At 39.7% G+C, this 21622-nt stretch overlaps 1 protein-coding gene across 4 annotated transcripts in view; it reads left to right on the top strand.

The window, feature by feature from the left end:
* Positions 1 to 21622, top strand: part of ptbp3 (polypyrimidine tract binding protein 3) — a 129937-nt gene that overhangs the window by 4745 nt on the left and 103570 nt on the right. Inside the window, exon 1 of one of the 4 annotated variants that reach the window (XM_012956417.3) lies at positions 14295 to 14396. The exons of 1 other annotated variant lie outside the window; for it this stretch is intronic. In XM_012956417.3, coding sequence (XP_012811871.1) covers positions 14393 to 14396 — 4 coding nt within the window. In that variant the 5' untranslated portion in view covers positions 14295 to 14392. Of the gene's footprint in view, positions 1 to 14294; positions 14397 to 21622 lie in introns of those variants that run through there. 2 more of the 4 variants (XM_012956431.3, XM_031895774.1) reach the window with 2 other exon arrangements.

Raw genomic sequence — 21622 nt, 5'->3', positions numbered from 1 at the left:
AATCATGGGTCAGCAACATGCAGTGCTTCAGATGCCATTGAACTCTATTTTTCATTGGTTTGTAGGTTGCTGATTCTGCTACCTTTAACCAACTTGCTAGCCTTTTGGCACATGTAGAGGGCAAAACAACTTACCAATTGATAACTGATTGTGACTTGGTCAGATATGGATTGGGAAGCTTGCCTGCATCAATGAGTGGATGCTATCATCTCCCTATGGGTTTACACAGCACCCTATGTGAGCTCCTTGTTTGCCTAGGTGCCAAACAGAAAGTAGGGTAACACTTATAACTTGAATAGATATAAAATGTCAAATAAATCAAAATATGCATACAACATTACAAATGCTGCCAAATAAGAATGCCAGACAATGTTTCTTTGCAGTTGCTTTTAAATCTGTCTGAAAATACTCTATTTAATATCCTATTCACATATTACATTTTGCCAAATGTGTAGGAATACTGAAAATATAGTATCAATAGGCTGCTTGTGTAGATAGAAAAAGAAATGGCTTTTCCACTGAAAAGCAAATCTGGGGGTAGTGGGTGCACACATTGACCTTACTGGTTTTAAACACTTTAGATATGAATTCACCAGAGAATTACTACTAAACCATTGCACCTGCAGATCTGATAGTGATTACTTTACCAGACAAATTGACAAATGGTCTGCTCATCTCAGACCTCCATCAGCCTGTACACACACACAAAAATCAATTTTAATTGAATATTCTATGAATTAGAACATCCATTACTAGAAAATCTGTGCACTACTATAAATATAGACTTGATTGTGAGAAATGTGCTTCTTTATTGCCTTTAGGATGATCTGGGGTGTGCCAAACATCTGATGCTTTTCAAGTATTGCCTCTTCTGTATTTGAATGGTGGCTTCACCCCCAGTTCAGGGAAGCTGAGCATTTTTCTATAAAATATTTATTTTCTTTCAGACTGATAATGTGGAAGCTATAAAAACACAAAGCAAATTGAGTTTACTGTGGTTACAGCTAGAAATGCACCAAGATATTTACCATTCCTAAAATATTTCCCTCACAGTTTCTAAATCTTTTGTGCCTTCAAGCAATTGCTGTCACAAGCACAGTTTCTAGCCTATTGGCTGATTGCATAGGAATATTTATCCCCGGAAACACATGATTCATACTGACTAGAATGTTGTTATCCTGTACTGTGTCTGTGCATGTACAGATGCAGAGTTATTTATGTGTGATAAATGAAGCAGTTATACTGCTGTTGGACAAGCTACAGCCATCCACATATGCTGAAATAAAGTATCACAGTATCCAACTTAAAGGAGACATAGCCTATAAAAATTAACAATGTATGTATGTATGTATATCTTTATTTATAAAGCGCTACTTATGTTTGCAGCGCTGTACAGTAGAATACATTAATACAAACAGAGTGTTAATAAGATAATAGATAAATACAAAGTATAAACAATAAATACAGCTGCAATAAGTTAAGAGTCGAGGACACAAGAGGAAGGAGGTCCCTGCCCCGTAGAGCTTACAATCTATATGGGAGGGTAACTAACAGACACAAATAGGCAAACAATGTACCAGGGAATTGTACTCATCTAGATATAGAAGGTTTGTGCTAAAAAAGTTGTGTTTTGGACTGATTTATTGAGAAATTCGCCCCAAACCCCACCCATCCATTTCACTTTCTACTGGGTGAATTCTCTGGATGAGCTGGGGAGCCGGCGGCCCTCAGTACACTGCACTGTAGGATAGGAACCAATCAGCAGCTAGGCTGACCTCATAGGGAACTGAAGCCTGTCTGTGCTTGTGTGACTGCAGGGCTGTGATTGGCTCTCTCCCTCCTACTGTGCTTCTGGCAGGGACCGTTAGGACACGCCCACCCCTCATTTCAAACTCTGACAGAGAAGTGATATGATCTATAGGGAGCTCCAATAAAGGGGCCATTGTTACAGATAGGATTAATTTTTAGCACAAAGTGAAACCAGCACCATATATTATTTATAATTGCCTACAAAATTAGGGTTTTTCCCATTTATCAAATATGTCTCCTTTAAATAATGTGTGTCTAGCCTACTTGTTTGTAAGCTCTTAGTGCATAATCACCATGGTTGTTTAAAGGAGAAGGAAAGTGTATGCACATTTTTTCACACTTTGAACAAAAAATCCGTATGAACCCAAACCAAACTTCCATATACCAATATAGTATGGTATTGAAAACAGTACTGCAGAGCCTTCTTCATAGCCCCCTTTTTGGATGGTAATGATTAGAGTATCCTGATGATGTGCTCCCATGAACATCATCAGAAGGCACCTTGTCCAAACAGAGTATAGTCAGCAGCCAGGTAACCAGATGGGGACACAAAGGAAAAGTGCCAGAGCTTACGTTTGTATACCTATTTTAATTCACTATGCAAAAATAAAGCTGCAATAAAGTAATGCACATCAGATTTCATTTTACCTGGGCATTATCTACAGGTGCACTTTAACTGACTTTTGTTGAAAATATTTTCCCCAGCTCTCAGGATCCTGCACTGAGAATCTCACCTCATCTATAGAAATCTGTTTACATAGTTTTTGTGCCTGCACTTGGCGTTGGTAACATACAAATACAGTTTGGTTGACTAATTTCCTACCGTAGGTTCTAAATTACAAAAGTGCAGTTGTCCATAGCAACCAATCAGTAATTAGCTTTAAATAGGCTACTACAAGTTAGAAAATGGAAGCAAAAATCTGATTGCTGCTATAAGTAACTGCAATTTAGCACTTCCTCAGAAACAAGTATAAAAAAAGGAAATAAGTAGCGTTCTTTTACAGAATCACTCCTTTTTGTGTAGATGGAAAAAGTGAACTTTAAAACTAGTCATTTCAGGGGAGGCCAGTGAGTACAATGCTTTGGTCAGAAGACATTTTTACAAAGCTCAACCAAGCAGGGACAAATATTATTAGAGGTAAATAGTTAAGACCACCATGTGGAATTGACAAAGTATGGTGGCGTAACAATTTAACGTTTTGGGGACACGCCCCTTTGTCAAACGCCCCTTCGTTTGACGAAGGAGCGTGCCCCCAAAACGTTATATGGTTTGTTACTATTAAAAATCAGCAGGGTTTATCCCGCTTAAATTAAGTCCTGTTGTGCCGGTATTTTTGTGCTGTTTGGACCTTTTTATGTGTTACATCAGGAGACTTGTTATTTTTTTGACACAACTTTTCTCTAAAAAGGTTCAGCAAAATATGCCTGGCATTATAACCCATTACTTTCCATTGAAGTGAACTGGCATCCACATATAAGTATGGTGAACTTCCGCTACTGTTGCCTGTTGTCACCCTTTTTCCTAGCCACAGGGACTGTTGTATGGTAGTGATAATGAATAAATTCTGTGTACAGATCTACCCATAGGCCCCTCTTGCCTTGGATTCTGTTCTCTAGCCTTGGTTACTACCACCATGGCCTTGAAGGCAGAGTCACTTGTTTGGCTGTAGAGCAGTTCTTTGATCTCTGTACTGTGAAGAGATATCTCTATGCTCAAACCTTTTATGTCATATGCTCTTGTGTCTATAAAAACCATGTGCTGTCTTTGTTTTGTTGATTTGACCCATGTCTTTGCTCAGAACCCACGTGCATGTTAAATAAACCTTACCTTTACACTGCAAATGACCTTCAGTATCTAAATTTTCCATAACAGTAGTTAAAACACTAAATCTTGTTCAGCTTACTTTTCCAAGTCATGAATATATATAATATACATCATGTATAACATTTAAAGAATATACAGATGCAGCCATGTTCCTCTACCATTTTGTTGTCTTATGTTTCTTCCAGTTAACACAGAGTAAAAAAAATACCAAAATTCACCACTAGGTGACACATGGTTTATGGTGTTATCTGTTCTGTTTTTGCACCCTAGCACCATCTAGAGCAGGCTCAGACTGTAAACCCCCACATTGTTCACCTGTTCATACCTCAGACTGTAGGAGCAGTGCCAGCATTGTGTCACTGTATGTCGCCTATGTGTGTGCCATACTCTGCCTGCCCTATACTGCCTGTGTGCCATACTCTGCCTGCCCTATGCTGCCTGTGTGTGCCATACCCTGCCTGCCCTATGCTGCCTGTGTGTGCCATACTCTGGCTGCTCTATGCTGCCTATGTGTTCCATATTATGCCTGTCCTACTCTGCCTATTTGTGCCATATTATGCCTGCCTTACCCTGCCTGTGTGTGCCATACTCTGCCTACCCTATGCCGACCATGGGAGGTGAACCTGGCATGGGTTTGTTCTGGAAGTTTGTTAGCGTTTGAAAATAGTAATTATATGGTCCCTAAGGTGTACTATCCACAGGGGAGGAGGCTGCATATGGATTTAAGGGTATGTCTTAATATGAAATAATGTAATTATTTTACATATGAATGAAGAGTGATATCCCTACCGTGATCGCAAACAATTTGGATTTTTTCTGTGTTATCACATTAATGTGGGTATGGTATTAAAAGCTCTTGTCATAACAGAGGTTTTCCCGCCATTTACGATCTTTTGGATACAAAAGTTTTGTGACTTTCGGATCGCCAATATGATATTATTGTGGCTATTACGATTTTTTTGTAAGCATTTTCGTGACATTTCCGATCATCAGAAATTATCGTATCTATCGTATCTAATCCAAATTTTGGACTCGTACTTTTATGAATCTGCCCCTAAATGTACTAAATTTGTTTACCTTGCTCTTCAGGTAACCATCAGTTAGCATATCATTGGGCATAGTGTTTAACTGCTCAACAGTATATACTGTATATATATATTAATACATACTTAATGCATATATCTACATATTATATATTTATATATGTATAAAAAACAAACAAACACACATATATATATATATATATATATGTAGATTAAAGGAGAAGGAAAGGCTAAGTCACTTGGGGGTGCCAAAATGTTATGCAACACAGTGTGCTGTCTGGCAACCTGTAGCTTAGCTTAATGTTTGCAAATGCCAAAATGTTAGGCACCCCCAGTGACTTTAATCGCTTACATTTTATCCTGGGCTGGTGCCCCTTTTAGGAGAAAACCGCACCGGTGTGGGGTACCTGCAGTGAGCGATTCCTTCTTCCTTGTTCCTTCTGTCAGCAAAATCCCTGGGCCGGCACATGCGCAGTAGAGTGAAAAGCCGACTTTTTTGCTTATGTTTGGCTTTTCACTCTACTGTGCATGCGCAAGCGCGCAAAGCAGGAAGAGGAGACGCTCGCAGCTGCCCCAGGCTGGTGCTGTTTTCTCCTAACAGGGGCACCAGCCCGGGGTAAAAGGTAAGCGATTTAAGTCACTTGGGGGTGCCTAACATTTTGGCATTTGCAAACATTAACCTAAGCTAAGCTACAGGTTGCCAGACAGCACACTGTGTTGCATAGTAAAGCAACACAGAAACATAAAATCTATGTTGCTGACAGTCAGGGCCTTGATAGCCAGTGCCTTGGATTATACAATCTAAGACACACAGAAGGAAGGAGGTCCCTGCCCTTTAGAGTTTGCAAACTAATATTTGCACATACTGCATGCATGACAATTGAGCATTATGTTAAATTATAAAACAAACAGGAAAAACTAAGTAGCTTATTTATAAAATACCTAGTTAATTAATATTAATTAACATTTTGAAATTGGTACTGGGAAGATCACAGATTGTGAAAACAGAAAAATAATTTGTAATTCAATATAAAAAGCATTGGGGGTGCCAAAAAGGTGTAATTGATTGTAATCAATTGCCTGATAGCCTGGGCGGGGGCTTCTGTTAGCAGAAAACTGCACGGGCCTGGGGTACCTACAACTGAGTGATCCTCTTCATCTATCTGTCATCACTTGTGCATGCTCTGTAGAGTGGAAAGCAAACTTAAACAAAAAAAGCCGACCATTTAACTATACTGTACATGCGTAGTCCCCGAAATTGTGAAGACAGAGGACATTGAATAGGGCTTTTGCTAAACATACTTTTTGTCTATTGTTTTTGTTATGTTGAGCTAAACAAGGCAACTAGGGAAGGTGAAGCTACTCCATGTTTGGTCCTTACAAGGTAGATTCCCATTAAAAAAAACCTCCCTTCACACTTTGCTGTTACTGTTTTGTAAGCAGTAAGCCTATTATTTAAAGCATTCATTCCTATGAAATTTTTAGAAGCGTATTTATCAAATGGTGAACTCTAACTTTCACTCATTGATAAATACGGTTTTAAAAAATACCCTAGGAATTAATTGAAAGTGGGTGACTTTTTTTGAGGGGAAATTTTTCAATTTCACATATTGATAAATCTGCCCCTACTGTGATACAATCCTTATAGTGCAAAGAAATGTTTGCAGGGATTTATAATTTTAAGATGTGAAATGTGTATTTCTCTAAACACCGAATGGCCATGAGGCACTGTTGCAGTAAGATTGCTGAGGGAACCATCTTTGCACAATTCTCAATGCTCAAGTAGTCAAATAAAATCTCTAATTATTGCAATAACTTGCTGTTCTGTACTGAGAACACTGCCCTTAACCCCCAGTACAGTGCCCACAGATGGTACTGAGCAGTTTGGGGAAGGCCCTTGCTGTGCTACACAGCCTGATGTCTAGTCCTTAAAAGTCAACTATTATTATCAATGTTATTAGTGTAGGATTAACTGCAATGTAGTATTAACTGCATCGGTTTGGTAAAAAAATTGAAGCACCGTTGAGTGTGGCAGCCATTGTTACTGAAATGACTAATACCTTTCAGCTTAATATATTACCATACCATCTAACAAAACACCCATCATGTAGCAAAAATGCTTATTGATAAATGCTCCATTTAATGTTCTGAAAAACATTTGTTTCTCAGAGATACTTTTCTTTTCAGCTGATAGACTATATATTATCATGTCATGGAATAATTTAATCATCTGCTCGCTCATTCAAGAATGTTCGTCATTGAAGAGTCACTGGAGAATGGTTTCAAAGATTTCTTGAACAATCATAATATCCAAGGCTATTGTGATTCTAAAATCAACAATTAGTATAGATATTGGTATACATACAGTAGTTTATGTACCTGTATGTGAGTGTATAGATAGATTGGTAAGAGTGTGTGTATATATGTGCACTGGGGTCTATTCAGTTGGAGGGGTTGAACTTGATAGACTTTGGTCTTTTTTTAACCCAGCTTAACTATGTAACTATATAAACAGTGGCGTAGCGAGGGGGGTGCCGAGGGGGCCATGGCCCCGGGCGGCGTATCAGAAGGGGCGGCGGCGGCTCCTTCTCTCTTACAGGCGACAGGCGCTTTTATAAGGTTGCGCCCGTGCGTATGACGTCACACGTCAGCGACGAGGCGCAACCTTATAGAAGCACCTGTTGCCTGTAAGAGAGAAGGAGCCGCCGCCGATGGTCTGTTGGGGGTATGTACTATGGGGGAAATTGGGGGCACTGTGTGGGGGCTACTGTCTATGGGGAAATTGGGGCACTTTCCATGGGGGGGGGCCAGGTCTTTGTGGGGTATTGTGTATGGGGGCACTTCCTATTGGGGGCACTGTGTATGGGGCAATTGGGGCTCTGTGTATGAGGGCACTTTCTATTGGGGGGCAAGGTCTTTGGGGGGTATTGTCTATGGGGACACTGTGTATGGGGCAATTGGGGCACTGTGTATGGGGGAACTTCCTATTGGGGGCACTTTGTATGGGGCAATTGGGGGCACTGTTTATGGGGGCACTGTGTATGGGGGCACTTTCTATTGGGGGAACTGTGTATGGGGCAATTGGGGCACTGTGTATGGGGGCACTTTCTGTGGGGGGGCAAGGTCTTTGGGGGGTACTGTCTATGGGGGAACTGTGTATGGGGAAATTGGGGCACTATGTATGGGGGCACTTCCTATTGGGGGCACTGTCTAAGGGCAATTGGGGGCACTGTGTGGAGGGGGCTGTCTATGGGGACACTGTGTATGGGGCAATTGGAGGCACTGTCTATGGGGATATTGGGGCACTTTCTATGGGCAATTGGAGGCAATGTGTGTGGGGGGCACTGTGTATGGGGCAATTGGGGGCACTGTGTATGGGGGTACTGTCTATGGGGCAGTTGTATGGGGGGACCGTGGCCAGAATAGCGTTAGGGGGCACTGTGGTAGGGTGACCCTAATACTTTTTATGTCTGTGTGTCCTGTACTGATGGGAGGGGCCCCGTGATTTCTGATGGCGGCCCTGCCACCATGGGCAGCCACGGACGCACAGCTGAATCCACTTTTGCCAATTATGACATGCGCACCGCATTTCAAATTCAATCAAAAAAAAAAAATTTAATGCTGCTTTTTTTATTTTGTCTATTTTTTTTAAGAATAACTAAATAGAGGGGCGGCAAATTTCCGGTCGGCCCCAGGCGACGAAAGCCCACGCTACGCCACTGTATATAAAACACACACAGAACAAATGCAGTGCACTTGTGCACACTGCTATCCAAAACAAGCTGAATAGTTACACTGTGAGTGCCATGTTTTCAAGTGTATACATACATACATATATGGGCTTATTTATAATGCTGTGTAAAATGAGTTAACATTTCACAGCCGATATCCACTGCGTCTGCCTGCACCTGGGCGGAGACAATGTTTCCGGGTGCAGGCAGTGTAGCAGGCTGGTGCCAACGTAGGGGCTGATTCTCAGCCTGTATTTTTCAATCTGAATCAGCCCCATGTGGCACCAGCCTTATACTGTATGTAAATTCTTATTATTTATAGCCATGGTTTTTTGTCTACCATGTTAGTGAATAAAGTGGAGTTGGCATTATATGTTTGAGCTGGGTAAATAGAAGGAGTAAGATGGGGATGTCCTGAATATTCTGGTTAGACCATTGTTAAATAGAATTCAGTTTACTCCTGATGCTAAACAAAAATGAAAATGATTTTAAGAAAAAAAGAGACATATCCAAAGACAATGTCATAGCAAGTCTGAATAGGTGGTCTTTGTGATTAGACCCTTTCAAATTATGTATGCTCTGTGTTTACAGCTCTTTAATAGGCAGCACAAACATCTTGCAGAAGAATACAGGAAATTACATGCATAATTTGATCCAAGAATAAAAACATGAAAGCAAAGTAGCTCTTTGTTGCTGAATACATTGTCCTTGCATGAAAAAAACAAGATGCATCTAAAATTGTAAAGAGATAAAGTAATGGAAATGTTGGTGATACACTAGGACCCTCTAAAAATATATCTACACACTAGTTTAATTACACCGCTAATTTTTTTTTTAACCATACAATTAGCAGCAGGAAATTTCTTCTTAGATCATTCTGCCTAATCTTGTAACTTGTTTTTATGAGCTGTACAGGACCTAAGTTTGGAATGCATAACCCAGTGTTAAGACCTAGAACTGCCTAGTGACACAGCCCTGCAGGAATGCCCATTAAAATCCAACCCAATGGTGAAACAGATAAAACAAGTTAGACTGCAAAACTTAGTACTGTTTTATTAAAGAAATCAAATTAGCATATACAACCCTGCTATATACCATTATTGTATAGTTATTAATTTTACTATTATTCTGTAATACAGTGCTTAGATTACACATCATTCATATTAATCCCTGCCCCAGTGGAGCTTTCAGTCTTAGTCCCTGTGCTATTCACACATATCATGGCTGATATAAACAGCTATTTGACTGGCCTGTATGTTTTTAGAGAGTGGAAGAAACCGAGTCCCCAGAGGAAACCAAAAAAAATACAAGGCAAAAATGCAAACTCTTTGCAGATATTGCCCTGGTTGGAACAGGTCCTTGAACCCCAACACTGTTAGGCAGCAATGTTTACAGATTAAACATATTTGAAAAATTACAGCACTTTTATATTTATAGACCACAGTCTTATAAAAAAATACAGCAACCTTTGCTATATCAGTGTTAGGGCCATGACAGACGGGGAGATTAATCGCCGCACGACAAATCTCCCTTGGTGCGGGCGACTAATCTTCCCGAAATGCTATCCCACTGCCTTAAAAGTAAATCGCCAGTGGGATGGCATACGCGGTGCCGAAATCGCTGAGGTTTCCTCTCAAGGCAACTTTGGCGATTTCGGCAAATCGCCGTGCTGTGTATGCCATGCCACCGGCGATTTACATTCTAGCTGGTGAGATGGCATTTCGGGGAGATTAGTCGCCCACGACAAGGGAGATTTGTCGCGGGCAACTAATCTCCCTGTCTGTCACTGCCCTTATAAGCCCAACTGTTTTAGGTCCTGCAAATCTGTTCTCAGCTTAATTCTTGGTTAATTCCTTGCTTGCCTGCCTGAGGAATAGTTTAAAAGCACTTTACCATATCTACCAATTGAAACAAGGTACAGTAGGGTAATGATCCTTGCAGCATATGCAGTCTATAATGGTTTTCCTTGCAATCTATAGAAAATATATTATTTTTGGAAGTTCAATGTTTATGCACTGTTTCTACATAGACCCTACTGAATAAGCTCATGTAAAAAAAGAGGAGTCCCTGTCACCTTAAACACTGCAATCTTTTCAAGTCTAAGGGCTATAGCATATTCTGGTTTTTCCATTACTTGTGCTTGGAAACGTAGAGTTTACTGTATATCCAAAACTGCCACAGACCACTTCCTATTGAAAATAGGGCTATGATTATTGACACAAAACACATTTTCCCAATAATAAATTGTGGTAACAAGACTAAGCACTAGCATGGGCTGCTAGCAGCTGGTCAGTACCACAGCATTTGTTAGACCAAGGGCTGGTGAATTACTTTACTTTTGGTGCCATTGCTACTGGGGGTTGATTTACCTGATATAAGTTGAGCAAAGTATTATTTATCATATCTTATAGTTTGTGTACGTAAACTTTATTGAAAGCAAGTTAATTAGTTTCAGCTTTTTTGGTAAGTAGCAATCCACCATGAGCAAATCAGTGGTAAAATGCATGTACACTGCCACACCTGTAGCAGTGCTCTATGAAAAATCTCTTAAGACATGCAATATCACATGCTTGGAAGCAATTTCATTTTGAGAAATATCATATGGCTACATGATCAGATTTATTTAAAGTTAATGTACATTGTGTGCTAGAGCTCCACTCTCTTGGCGACCTAACCAAACAAGTGGATCTTTGACTAATATCCATCGGATTGAGGACCACATCATTGTGGATGCAGTCCTTGATCCAATGAAAAAAAATCAAACCCGGTTGATCTATACCAGGGTGATTTTCTGCCAGATATCAGTTCATTAACTTGCACCATACATGGGCAATAAGTAGCTGACTTGGTCTGGCCAGCTTTAGGTTGCATTGCACAGTCTCACCTTTTTTCAGTGCGTTAGCTGCCCTTTTTAGATTATGTCCCTTAACATATCATATAGTTGCTTATGGCGATACCTGGCTTCAGTGTCGGACTGGCCCGCCAGGATACCAGGAAAACTCCCGGTGGGTCCAAGCATCAGTGGGCCCTCTTGCTTCTGACTATTTGGACAATTGCATAGTCATTCCCTGTTTCTGTATGGGAAAAAGAGATAGAAGGATAGAGAAAAGAGACTTGGATAATAAAGAATTGAGGGAGGAGAGGAGGAATAGTAGTTTAGAAAGTGGGCCTATGGTCCAAGGTTTTCTGGTGGGCCCCTGGCATCTCAGTTCAACACTGCCTGGCTTTCTCTAAGTATCATGTGTCTATGAAGACACATAGATTTTAACAGCTTTCAAGAGTCACTTTATAATTTGTGTGTCTCTACATAGCAAGTGGATTTAAATCCATATACAGTAGATAATTTAGTTGTAATTATCTTGACGTTAGAGATAGATTTGTAGGCTTGAAATCCTTGAGTAAATCGGTTTATTATCATGAAATGATCTCTTCCTAAAGAGCCACACATGACAATAACCAAGATGCAATTTTACATGCTCAATTCCCCAAAACACCCCAAACATGCTTACTTGGTATTGGAATTAAAGATTAATTTGCCCTATTCCAGTGTATTTTTACTAAAGTATGTTTATTTTTGGCTAAAAAAAAACCTTACTACACGAAAATGGAAAGGTTCATTACCTTCTGATCCTGCTGAGTTGGTCTGGGAGGATAAACACCTAAGTATGTTAGAAAGCCTAATAAAGCTGAAGGCAACACTAAAAAAATACCAAAAAATGTGTCATAAATGGTTAGAGTGATATACACAAGGTTTTTAAGGCAAACTACCCCTATATACAACCATTTTTCTCTGATGGATTTGTCACCCTGCTTGTGTGTTGTCTATATATTTATTTTATTTATTTGCTGTATTTATAGCATCACACATTTCCACAGAGATTATATGTTATTGACATTAATCCCTCCCCCAGTCGAGCTTATAATCTAAGGTCTCTATCACGTCATGTTCAGAGGGGACAATTTTTATAGAGAGCCAAAAAACTCCCTAATTGCATATACTGTACTGAATAGCTTGGGTATTCACCCCGTTCCCTTTCTATAGTCAAATGCTCTGTTTATTTAAATGTCCATGATTAGGATGTACTGTACACGTAACACAGATACTGCAGAATTTGTGTGAATAGTATTGTACTTGAAATCGCAATAAAAACTGCCTGAATAAAAAACAAATTATACAGTATCTTAGATTTAGCCTGCAATTTTTGCTAACTCCTGCAGAGAGTGAACTGTGGTAGCAGTTAGTGAAGGTGAGACAAGATCTGTGTTGTTCCTCTCACCTGCTTTTACATATACAACTTCAAAATTCAGCATCCGTAAGGGCCACCAGCCCTGTGTGGCAATATCTGCACTTCAGCCACTGTGATGGCACTGATGTTCAGAAGCATTAGGGCAAAGGCACACTGGGCTAATTGTCATCCTGTGAATAATGTGCAAGGGCACATGGGGCAGATTGTCAGCTTGTCCTCAGGGGCCCTGGGACTGGAGGTAAGCCTGTTTATTCATTGTTTTCAGTTAAGCCCCCCTCCCCAAGCTTTCATTCCACATGTTGAGGTTTTGACAAATGTGCAATTTAAAGATGCCTTCTTCATTTCAATACATACTGTATTTTCCTGATAAAGTGTAATGTGGCACTGCAAGGCCACATTACTAACCACTGTGCCACCAAGTTGTCATAGTTCCACGTTCACATTCACACCTGTAATCTGCTTTAACTTTAGTCTGAAGTATCCCCGAGAAACAAAACAAATTATATGCTACCATAGTTGTTGGTTCGGTGTGATCTCATGCCTACTTTAAGAAGCACTGTCTATTCCTTTATTTCCTGCCTAATTATATATATATATATATTTATCTGCTTGAGGACAGCCCTCTTTTACAGTTCTTGGCCCTGCCGTGGGAGCCAGTGTCAAACTCTCAAAACTTTAATGCTTCCTCCCTCAAACTCTTTATTATCCTAGTCTCTTTTCTCTACATACTATATTCTATTGTTCCATCTATCAAGCTTCCATGTTCCCATACAGAAACCGAAAATGACTATGAAATAGGCTAAACAGATAGAAGCAAGAGGGCCCACATGCTAAAAATATGGTTGGCAGGACAAAGAATAAAGACAGAAAGATTAATGCTCGTTTGCAGTTCTGTGAATGATTAATAATGCAAATAAGGTTAATAAATTATGCATATGAATTACACTTTACATGGCCTATGGTAATGGTATTATTATATTCCTTTAAAGGGGATACTAAAGCCCCAGATTTGCCATAAAAAAAGAATGTGCTCTCAGTATTTACTGTAGAAACCCCAAACTTCACGGTATGTAAAACTGAAGTTTTGCTATATTTCCCTGGATTCCAAGGGAGATGGGTTGGGCAGCACTGGTATAAAAATGTGTTACTGTTACTGTCACCATCTTTCCATTCACCATCTGCCTTTCCCCACACTTTCTCCCAACAATTGCTTCTCTATGTGATAGACAGGGGCAGTACCTCCTATAAGCTTTTCTCTAAATACCGCTGTATTAGCCAGATATTCAGCAAAAGATAGTGCTATGGTCATTTTGCCATCTACCAGTTGCAATCAGTGCTTAATTATATAAGCATTTTTCACTCAAAATCCTTGGCATGTTTGGTAAAGTTCTGCCTGAGTTTCCTGTAGTACTAGTCTGAGCGCACTGTGGCATGCAGTAACACTCCTCTAAAAAAATGAGCAACCCCTTTGTGTTGGACTGGTGACACTTCTCTGTCAGTCTGTTATCGTCCCTCCAGTCCATGCATTGTGGGAGTCTCCGGCAGTGAAGCTGTTAAAGAGCTAGTTCCCCCACCTCCTCTCCTCCAGGCTCCAGTCGCACCTCTATGCCTGCCCTTCCCTCCTCCTCCTCCTCTCATCTTCCTTCTTCCCTCCGCCTCTGCTCTCTACTCTGCACTGGCTCTCTCCGGCTCTGTCTCCCTTTCTTCCTGATTTCTCCCTCGTCCTCTGGGCCATGGATGGGTAAGTCACCGAAAACCTTCCCTTGTTGTATTTCGTTAGGGCAGCTAAATTCACAGAGTCCGCATGTGTCATGTTTGCAGCTGGAGATAGACGCTTCCTTCTCCCCCAACAAAATAGCTCATTAAACATCCCTCTAGGGGTGGGTGGGTGTTCACAGGGCGCAGTTTCTTCGAACTATGTAGCCTGTATGTACCCTGTAGTACGTTTATATCTCTACATATGAAGCCATAAATCGCTTGCCACAGTGTCGCTACTCTGCCGTGTATGTGTCTTCTTTCACTGTACAACTTTGTTGTCAGAAAATTCGTACTTATAAACTTCCAAATTGTATTAAGGGTGACTGACAGCTGGAAATGGTAGCAGTACTGTGGAGGCAGTTTTAGTTGCCCTTCCCTCTTATGGCCGAGCCTGTCATTTTGCGAGGCTCTTGTTGGCTTTCATTATTCAGTGAGAGAAAAGGGGAAGAAGCCTCAGCCCAGCCCCTCCCTGGTATCCAAACACACCTGTAAACCCTCAGCTCCCAAAGGCCTGGCCACATACTGACATCTGGGGGATTTTAGTTTGTATAGGGCAAAGTTATGTGATATGAGGTACATATATAAATACATATAGTAAGGGGAAAAAAAGATGTGTAACAACTGACTGATTTGTTTCTAAAATGTCTAGAGAATCTTAGAGTTGTAGCCCAACAAGATCTAAGGGATATCAAGTAATTTGGAGCCCGCCCTTTCACGGTTCCTTTAGATTAGAAGTGCATTGTTACAGGGCTTTGTTCTTTTTTTGTTTTTTTTTTTCTTAATTTAAATGTTTTTTCAATAAAGTTTCCTTCTGTAAAGTGCCACATTGTGTGCAGCCATTGAAAAAACACACATGTAATGACTAGTTCAGACTTCAGAGAAAATTAAAAAGATATAGTACATGATACAGTGTAGCTATTTGTAAACTGATTGGATATGGAATATCAAAACTCATTTAAAATTGATTTGAGAACGCTTTTGGTCACAGACTATTTATCTTTAGAGCTTTTTTAAGAATTTCCTTTTCTTTTTGGCTAATTCTCAAGTGTCTTTGATAAATTCATGTTCTCTCTGACGATAATCTGTGCTGCTTAGAAGCAGATAAACAAAGCAAATTACTCATGCTGTATATTTGCATGTGAATGCCTCGAAGAGAATGGTGACATGGATGAATTTGTTGCATTGATTTTGTAATTGCAACTGTCCTGGTCCTCTTTGCATCCTGTGGGACCACTAGTAATTACATCAAATACATCAGCCTTTTACTTACACGCCTGTGCACATCCATGCATTAACACAAGTGCAATTATTACTGTTATTTGTTACACATTTTGCGGTGCCTTACAGGGAATGTTTCATTATTTACACCAATGTCTGCTTCATTGGAGCCTACAATCTAATTCGCTATTACACACAAAGACAGATTACATCACAACTACTTATATGTATTTAATTAAAGTGCAATTGTCCTAACTAGTAGGTTCCAATATAGATCTTACTAGTTGAATTCATAAGCACTGGCGCATGCCTAAAATTGCAGTATATGTTATGGCAATTTAAGTTTGATTACTTCAGTGCAGGCTATTTGATCAGTTGACTCACAGGTGGACATTAGTACAATATAAATGCAGACATTGTACAAATTGACGATTGATTTGGTCTTGGGTCAGTTGGGGAAGTCACTACATAAAGTTTGAAAAAAATTATATGCAAAATTATCATTTTAAGGCATGACAAGTGATCATATAGTTTTGTCAGTAATCGATTTTGAGCTGATGCCACGTTTTTTTTTTTTTTTTCAACAAGCCAAGAATCAAGCCTCTATGCTAGCATCAGCCTCCTACTTTGCCTGCACCCAGAAGCAAAAGGGATATAGGCATTGGCCTTAATCTAACTTACCTAGAGCAATCAAATCTGATTGCTTGATATGGGTTACTGCAATGCTGCTAAATTGGTTTTATTTTTTCCTCTTTAGAGGCCATGTAGTTTGTGTCTGTTTGGTTATGGGCAGAACATGGTAAGATTGCTTTTAGGAAGTAACAACTGTTTGGTTAATGATACATGAGTGCAAAACACACCCCAAAACACACTTCTCTGCATTAATTGCTTTGCATAGTTGTTGCTGTCTGCTATTCCCACCATTTTCTATACTAGTTTTAAATCAATGTGATTTTAGACAATTCCTGGGATTTTATTGCTGTTTTTTGTCTCTTGGAAAAAATGCCAGGTGCCCTCTAGTGCCAACAAGTGTCAAATGGGGGAAGTTGCCACCCATGGTTATTGGTCATATTTAAGTATAGTGTCAGATCTGCCTGTTAGCATCCACCTGTTAGTGCACACATAGTACAGATTTTTCCACAAAGACGTGAAAGTATTTATTTTTGTACTGAAATCTGCCCACTGACAAGCTGTCCATGCCTATAAGTGCATTTCTAAACATGGGGAGGAAAGCAGCGGATCGCATTTTCTCTGCTGTCAGATAAAACTCACCTTGTGACACTAACCTTAGACATGGGATTGTCTTCCTGGTATTGTTACCAACATTTAAAACATTTAGTGGGTAGGACTGGTAAATATGGATTTAGTTATGCATTGGATCATGTTTCTAAGCATCCCTGATTTAAGTGATATACTAGTAACTATACCTCAAAATGACCTGTTGCTAGAAGCTGGACAACATGACATACAGGTGGGAAAATCTCTTTCCTCATGCTCTGTTCTTGATCATTGTAATCTCTGGTAGGAGATGTGACTCAAGTAGTGACAGTTGCACATCTGACTATGCCCTGAACTTGCATGACTGCTACAATGTCACTTATTCAAAGTCTAGAGTTTAGAGGTCCAGTGAAGTTAAAATCATGTAAAAATGTTACTGTAGTGGTATTGTCTGGGGCAGTTTTTTTCATGGATAAAGCATTAGTTGTGAAATCTTCTTAGAGACAAAAGTTAGTCTTGTGGCACACTTTGCATGTCCCTTGTTTATAGTGCATATGGCATATTTATTATTAAAAAAATATATATAAAATGTTTGGGGTGTGGTCATGCTGCAGACCTAATCAGATGTGTCATTACACCTTTCTGTTACCAAAGGACTCCTTTAGTTAGAGAGCAAATTTTGGTCTTCTTCATCGCTTCTAATACAACTTTATTTGTGACCATTGTGACCATGCCTAGAGACATTTTAAGCTCCGAGCAAACCATCCCTAATACAAATTCCAGAGCCTACAGCTATGAGTGTATTCAATATGGTAAAAGGCAAACTGGCCTTTCCTTCAGGAGCACCACACTTTTCAGCAGGCCTCAGATTCCGAAAGCCCACCCAGTGTTCAGGTGATGCCATATTAATCAGACAGATTAAACATTTACTGAAAACTGAACATATGGTAGCAATAAAATTTACCAATAAAATATGCAAACTGGGTCAACGTACCCACAGTGCATGGAGTAAAGGCTCAGCTATTGTGGGCAGAAATTTTAAAGGGAAACTCTTCCCATTGGTTTGAAACGCTTCCAAACCAAAATTTGTTAAAGGCCCCACACAACACACAAAAATGTGATATACCTATGTAATTTGTGAACAAATACCATTTTTATATGCTGAAATCCAGCCTTCTGCATCATTTTATATCCTGGCAGAGGAGGAGGGACTAAAACATTGATGTTACAAATTGTAACAACTTTTCCACAGTTTACAGCAGTTGACAGCATGCAGGAACTACATAACCCACAATGCATTACACTGCAATGTTCCTTTCCTTATTGCCATCATGTGTGCAGGGAATTGTGGTATTTGGAGGATGCAGGCTGAAGACAGTCGACTACTGTTAGATTTTATTTGAGTCTTAAAGTAGTCAGCCAGATCATCAGGAGAAGAGGGGGCCAGCCTTAGGTAACTGTTCCAAACCATATTATTACATTAAAAATCATGAAAAGACTGCATATATATTTAATGTATATTGCAAAGTTACTTGAAATTATGTTTAGTTTTCAAAAACCTTTCGTTGTGTTTGGGTGGAGTTCTCTTTAATGAGGTGGTAAATGTAAATCTTGATGACCAACATGGCAATCCCCTTACCTAGTAGAGGGGAACCCATTATTTCTCTAGACTGTTAGGAAGATTTTCTCTAGAACTTCCCTGTACCCAACCAAGGTGTATCTATATGGATGTACATATAAAATTGCCCAGACTTCCTCTTCCTGAAACACTTACTGCTGAATGAAGCCCCTGTAACTGAGGAACTTTTCCAGTGCTGGTAAATATATGTCCTACTGGTGGTGATCTCTGTGTTGTTTTTACTAATAATTACAGAACAATTGGAGATTAAACATGGTTAACTGATCTCTTTTTGGCTCCCCCACATTTTTGTGCTTTAAAGGGACAGTAACACCAAAAAAGTGTATAAAAGTAATTAATATATAATGTAATGCTGCCCTGTACTGGTACAACTGGTGTGTTTTCCTTAGACTACTATAGTTTATAATAAAGCTTTTGTGTAGCCACAGGGGCAGCCATTTACAGGAGAAAGGCACAGGTTACTTAGCAGATAACAGATAAAACCCCATTATATTCTACAAAGCTTATCTGTTATCTGCTATGTGCCTGTGCCTTTTCTCCTATTTCCCAGCTTCAATTGCTGCCCCGTGTTGACATAGCAGCTCATTTATATAAACTATAGTAGCGTTTCTGTTGCAAACTTACCAGTTTTACCAGTGCAGGGCAACTACATTATATTTTAATTACTTTAAAAAACTTTCATTTTTTGGTGTTATTGTTCCTTTAATGACTTTGCTTATAAAAGTTAAAAGGGTTGCAGCTGCAACAAAATCATGACAGAAAAGGAAAATTGTTCTTTGTTATCATGCTGTGAAAACACAAATGTTGTCTGGGAGAGAAGGTATTGGAATACACTACGTTTGCCCAGTGAAAAAGCAAATGGAATGTGGCATGACTTTCGAACCTTTTCTAACAAGAAGTAATAGATCATACATTCTTTCCTCAAAGTGCCAGGCTAGTGGAATGACCCTGGATGGTGGTTTTGGGTCAAGCAAATAAAATAATTCTTTCATTTAATAAAGATCTTGCAATTTGAACAGCTAGAATGCAATTAAAGGGACATTTGCAATTAAAAGGGTAGTTTACCTTTTAAAATAAACTTATGATTCAGATCACAGTATTCCAAGACATTTTGCAATTAGTCTTCATTTTTCACTTTTTTTGCCTTTTGATACACAGGTATGGGATCTGTAACCTGAAAATCCATTATATAACATGCAGAGATATGGGAAGGCAATTTTTCTTAGAGTATATTTTAAGTCTTTATTTTTTATGTGATAATAACCGTGCCTTGTACCTAAAGGAGAAGTAACGGTTAAAGGAACAGTAACACTAAAAAATGAGTTCTAAATTCATTTTATATCAGTCTTCCTTCTCTTAGCTCAAACCTTATAGGGCATGGCACAAGCCTGTGTTCCAGAAGTCTCTCTAAGTATTTTAAGTTGCATGTTTAACGGTTTTACAGATAATAGATCCCACACTTACAAAGTACAAGTAAAACAAATGATACAAGTTCTTTTGAATCGCAAATTGTATTATGCAAATTCGGGTTTGGATTTGGTGTTCCACAAAAAACTTTTCTAGAGAACTCTGGATTAGGCCAAACCAAAAATTAAGATGCTGAGGCATCCTTAATGACAATGTATATAAACAAGGTTGTTCCAAAGGCACTTTCAAGTACTGTTAAAGCTGGCTATACACGCACCGATACTATCGTACGAAACGAGGTGCGTGCGTGTATGGCATGTCGGCGAGTCGACCGATATTGCAGGAGGCTGCTGATATCGGGCGACTCGCCGATCCGCCAGGTTAGAAAATTTTGATCGGGCACCATAGGAGGCGCCTGACCAAAATCTGCTGTCAGGGCTGAATCGGCAGAAGGAGGTAGAAATCCTATTGTTTCTACCTCCTTATCTGCTGTTTCAGCCCTGACTGTGTGTGGCGGATCTGACCAAAAAAAACCCAGACTTGAAATTACTATTAGCAAAGTTCAACAAAACATAAGAAAAAAAATCATTTGGCCACTTCAAGAACAGGACAGTAATAGTAAAATTGGAAGGATGAAAAATATTATCCAGGACAAATGGCATTGGTTTGTTGATGGGATGTCTGTCTCAGGTGCTTCTCCATTAACTTTCTGGTTATTAGTGATCAGTTGGATTTAGATCTAGTGACTACAGTTGCCGTGACTAGTTTTTAATGGAAAGTTCAGCCCACACCCCCTGTCCAGACTTACCAGCATGGAAAGGTGGCAACCCTAGGGTTAAAGGGGACCTGTCACCCAAAGAAATAATTCCAAATAGTTTTCTATTGTGTTTGTGAAGAAAAATAACTTCACTTACACTATTATTTTATAGTAATACATTTACAAATTATTTATAGCCTTGGAATTCAAAATTGCAAAAAGCATGCAGGTGCCATTTTGTGGACACACTCTGCCCCACCTCTATGCCTAAGGCTTTTATAATGGGTATTGATGTGTTAATAAAATTTAATTTGAAAAGGCTTTTATTATACAGCTTTTTAAGCCTGGGCGACAGGTCCCCTTTAATGGCACAAGGGACATTTTGTCCCTTCGCTATTGTGGACGACAAAACACCCTCTGTTTCTACCTTTTTTCCTTCCCAACGGCTAACATGGTGAAACTTACGCGGTGCAAAGTTGCCTGATATTTCCCCACCAGCGATTTGCATTAAGGTGGTGGGAAGGAGCCACCTTAATGCAAATCTGCCAAATGGGAGAATCTTCTCCTGATGTGTCCACTTAAGGTGGGCGATATCAGGCTAATTTGGTCGTTTGGTCCTAGGGCCTAAGCATAGGCACCGTTGGGCAGAGGACCACATTGTATCATTGATTCGATGGAAAATGAAGCCTGCCCGATGGAGATCTGGCTCGGTGGGGGGGCCCATACATAGGTAAATAAGTCTAAAAGATCAAAATCGGCAGGTAAAATCTGCCTGTGTATGGCCACCTTTACACTGAGACATCTCTGTGCAGTGTTTTTTTTTCACTCCAGTGCTCCAGAATGCATGATTTTAACAGAGTTTGTATTTCTACTTCACCTGTAACTATGGTGTATCGGCAAGCAGCACTTCATTTGCACTCAGCAGTTTGGCGCAGTATAAACAACATAGATACACATTATACATAGGCCT

Source organism: Xenopus tropicalis, chromosome 1, assembly GCF_000004195.4.
Source record: "Xenopus tropicalis strain Nigerian chromosome 1, UCB_Xtro_10.0, whole genome shotgun sequence".
In the NCBI taxonomy this organism is placed as follows: Eukaryota; Metazoa; Chordata; class Amphibia; order Anura; family Pipidae; genus Xenopus; species Xenopus tropicalis.
The sequence above is the reverse complement of the archived record's forward strand: the minus strand, read 5'-3'. Positions and strand labels throughout refer to the sequence as shown.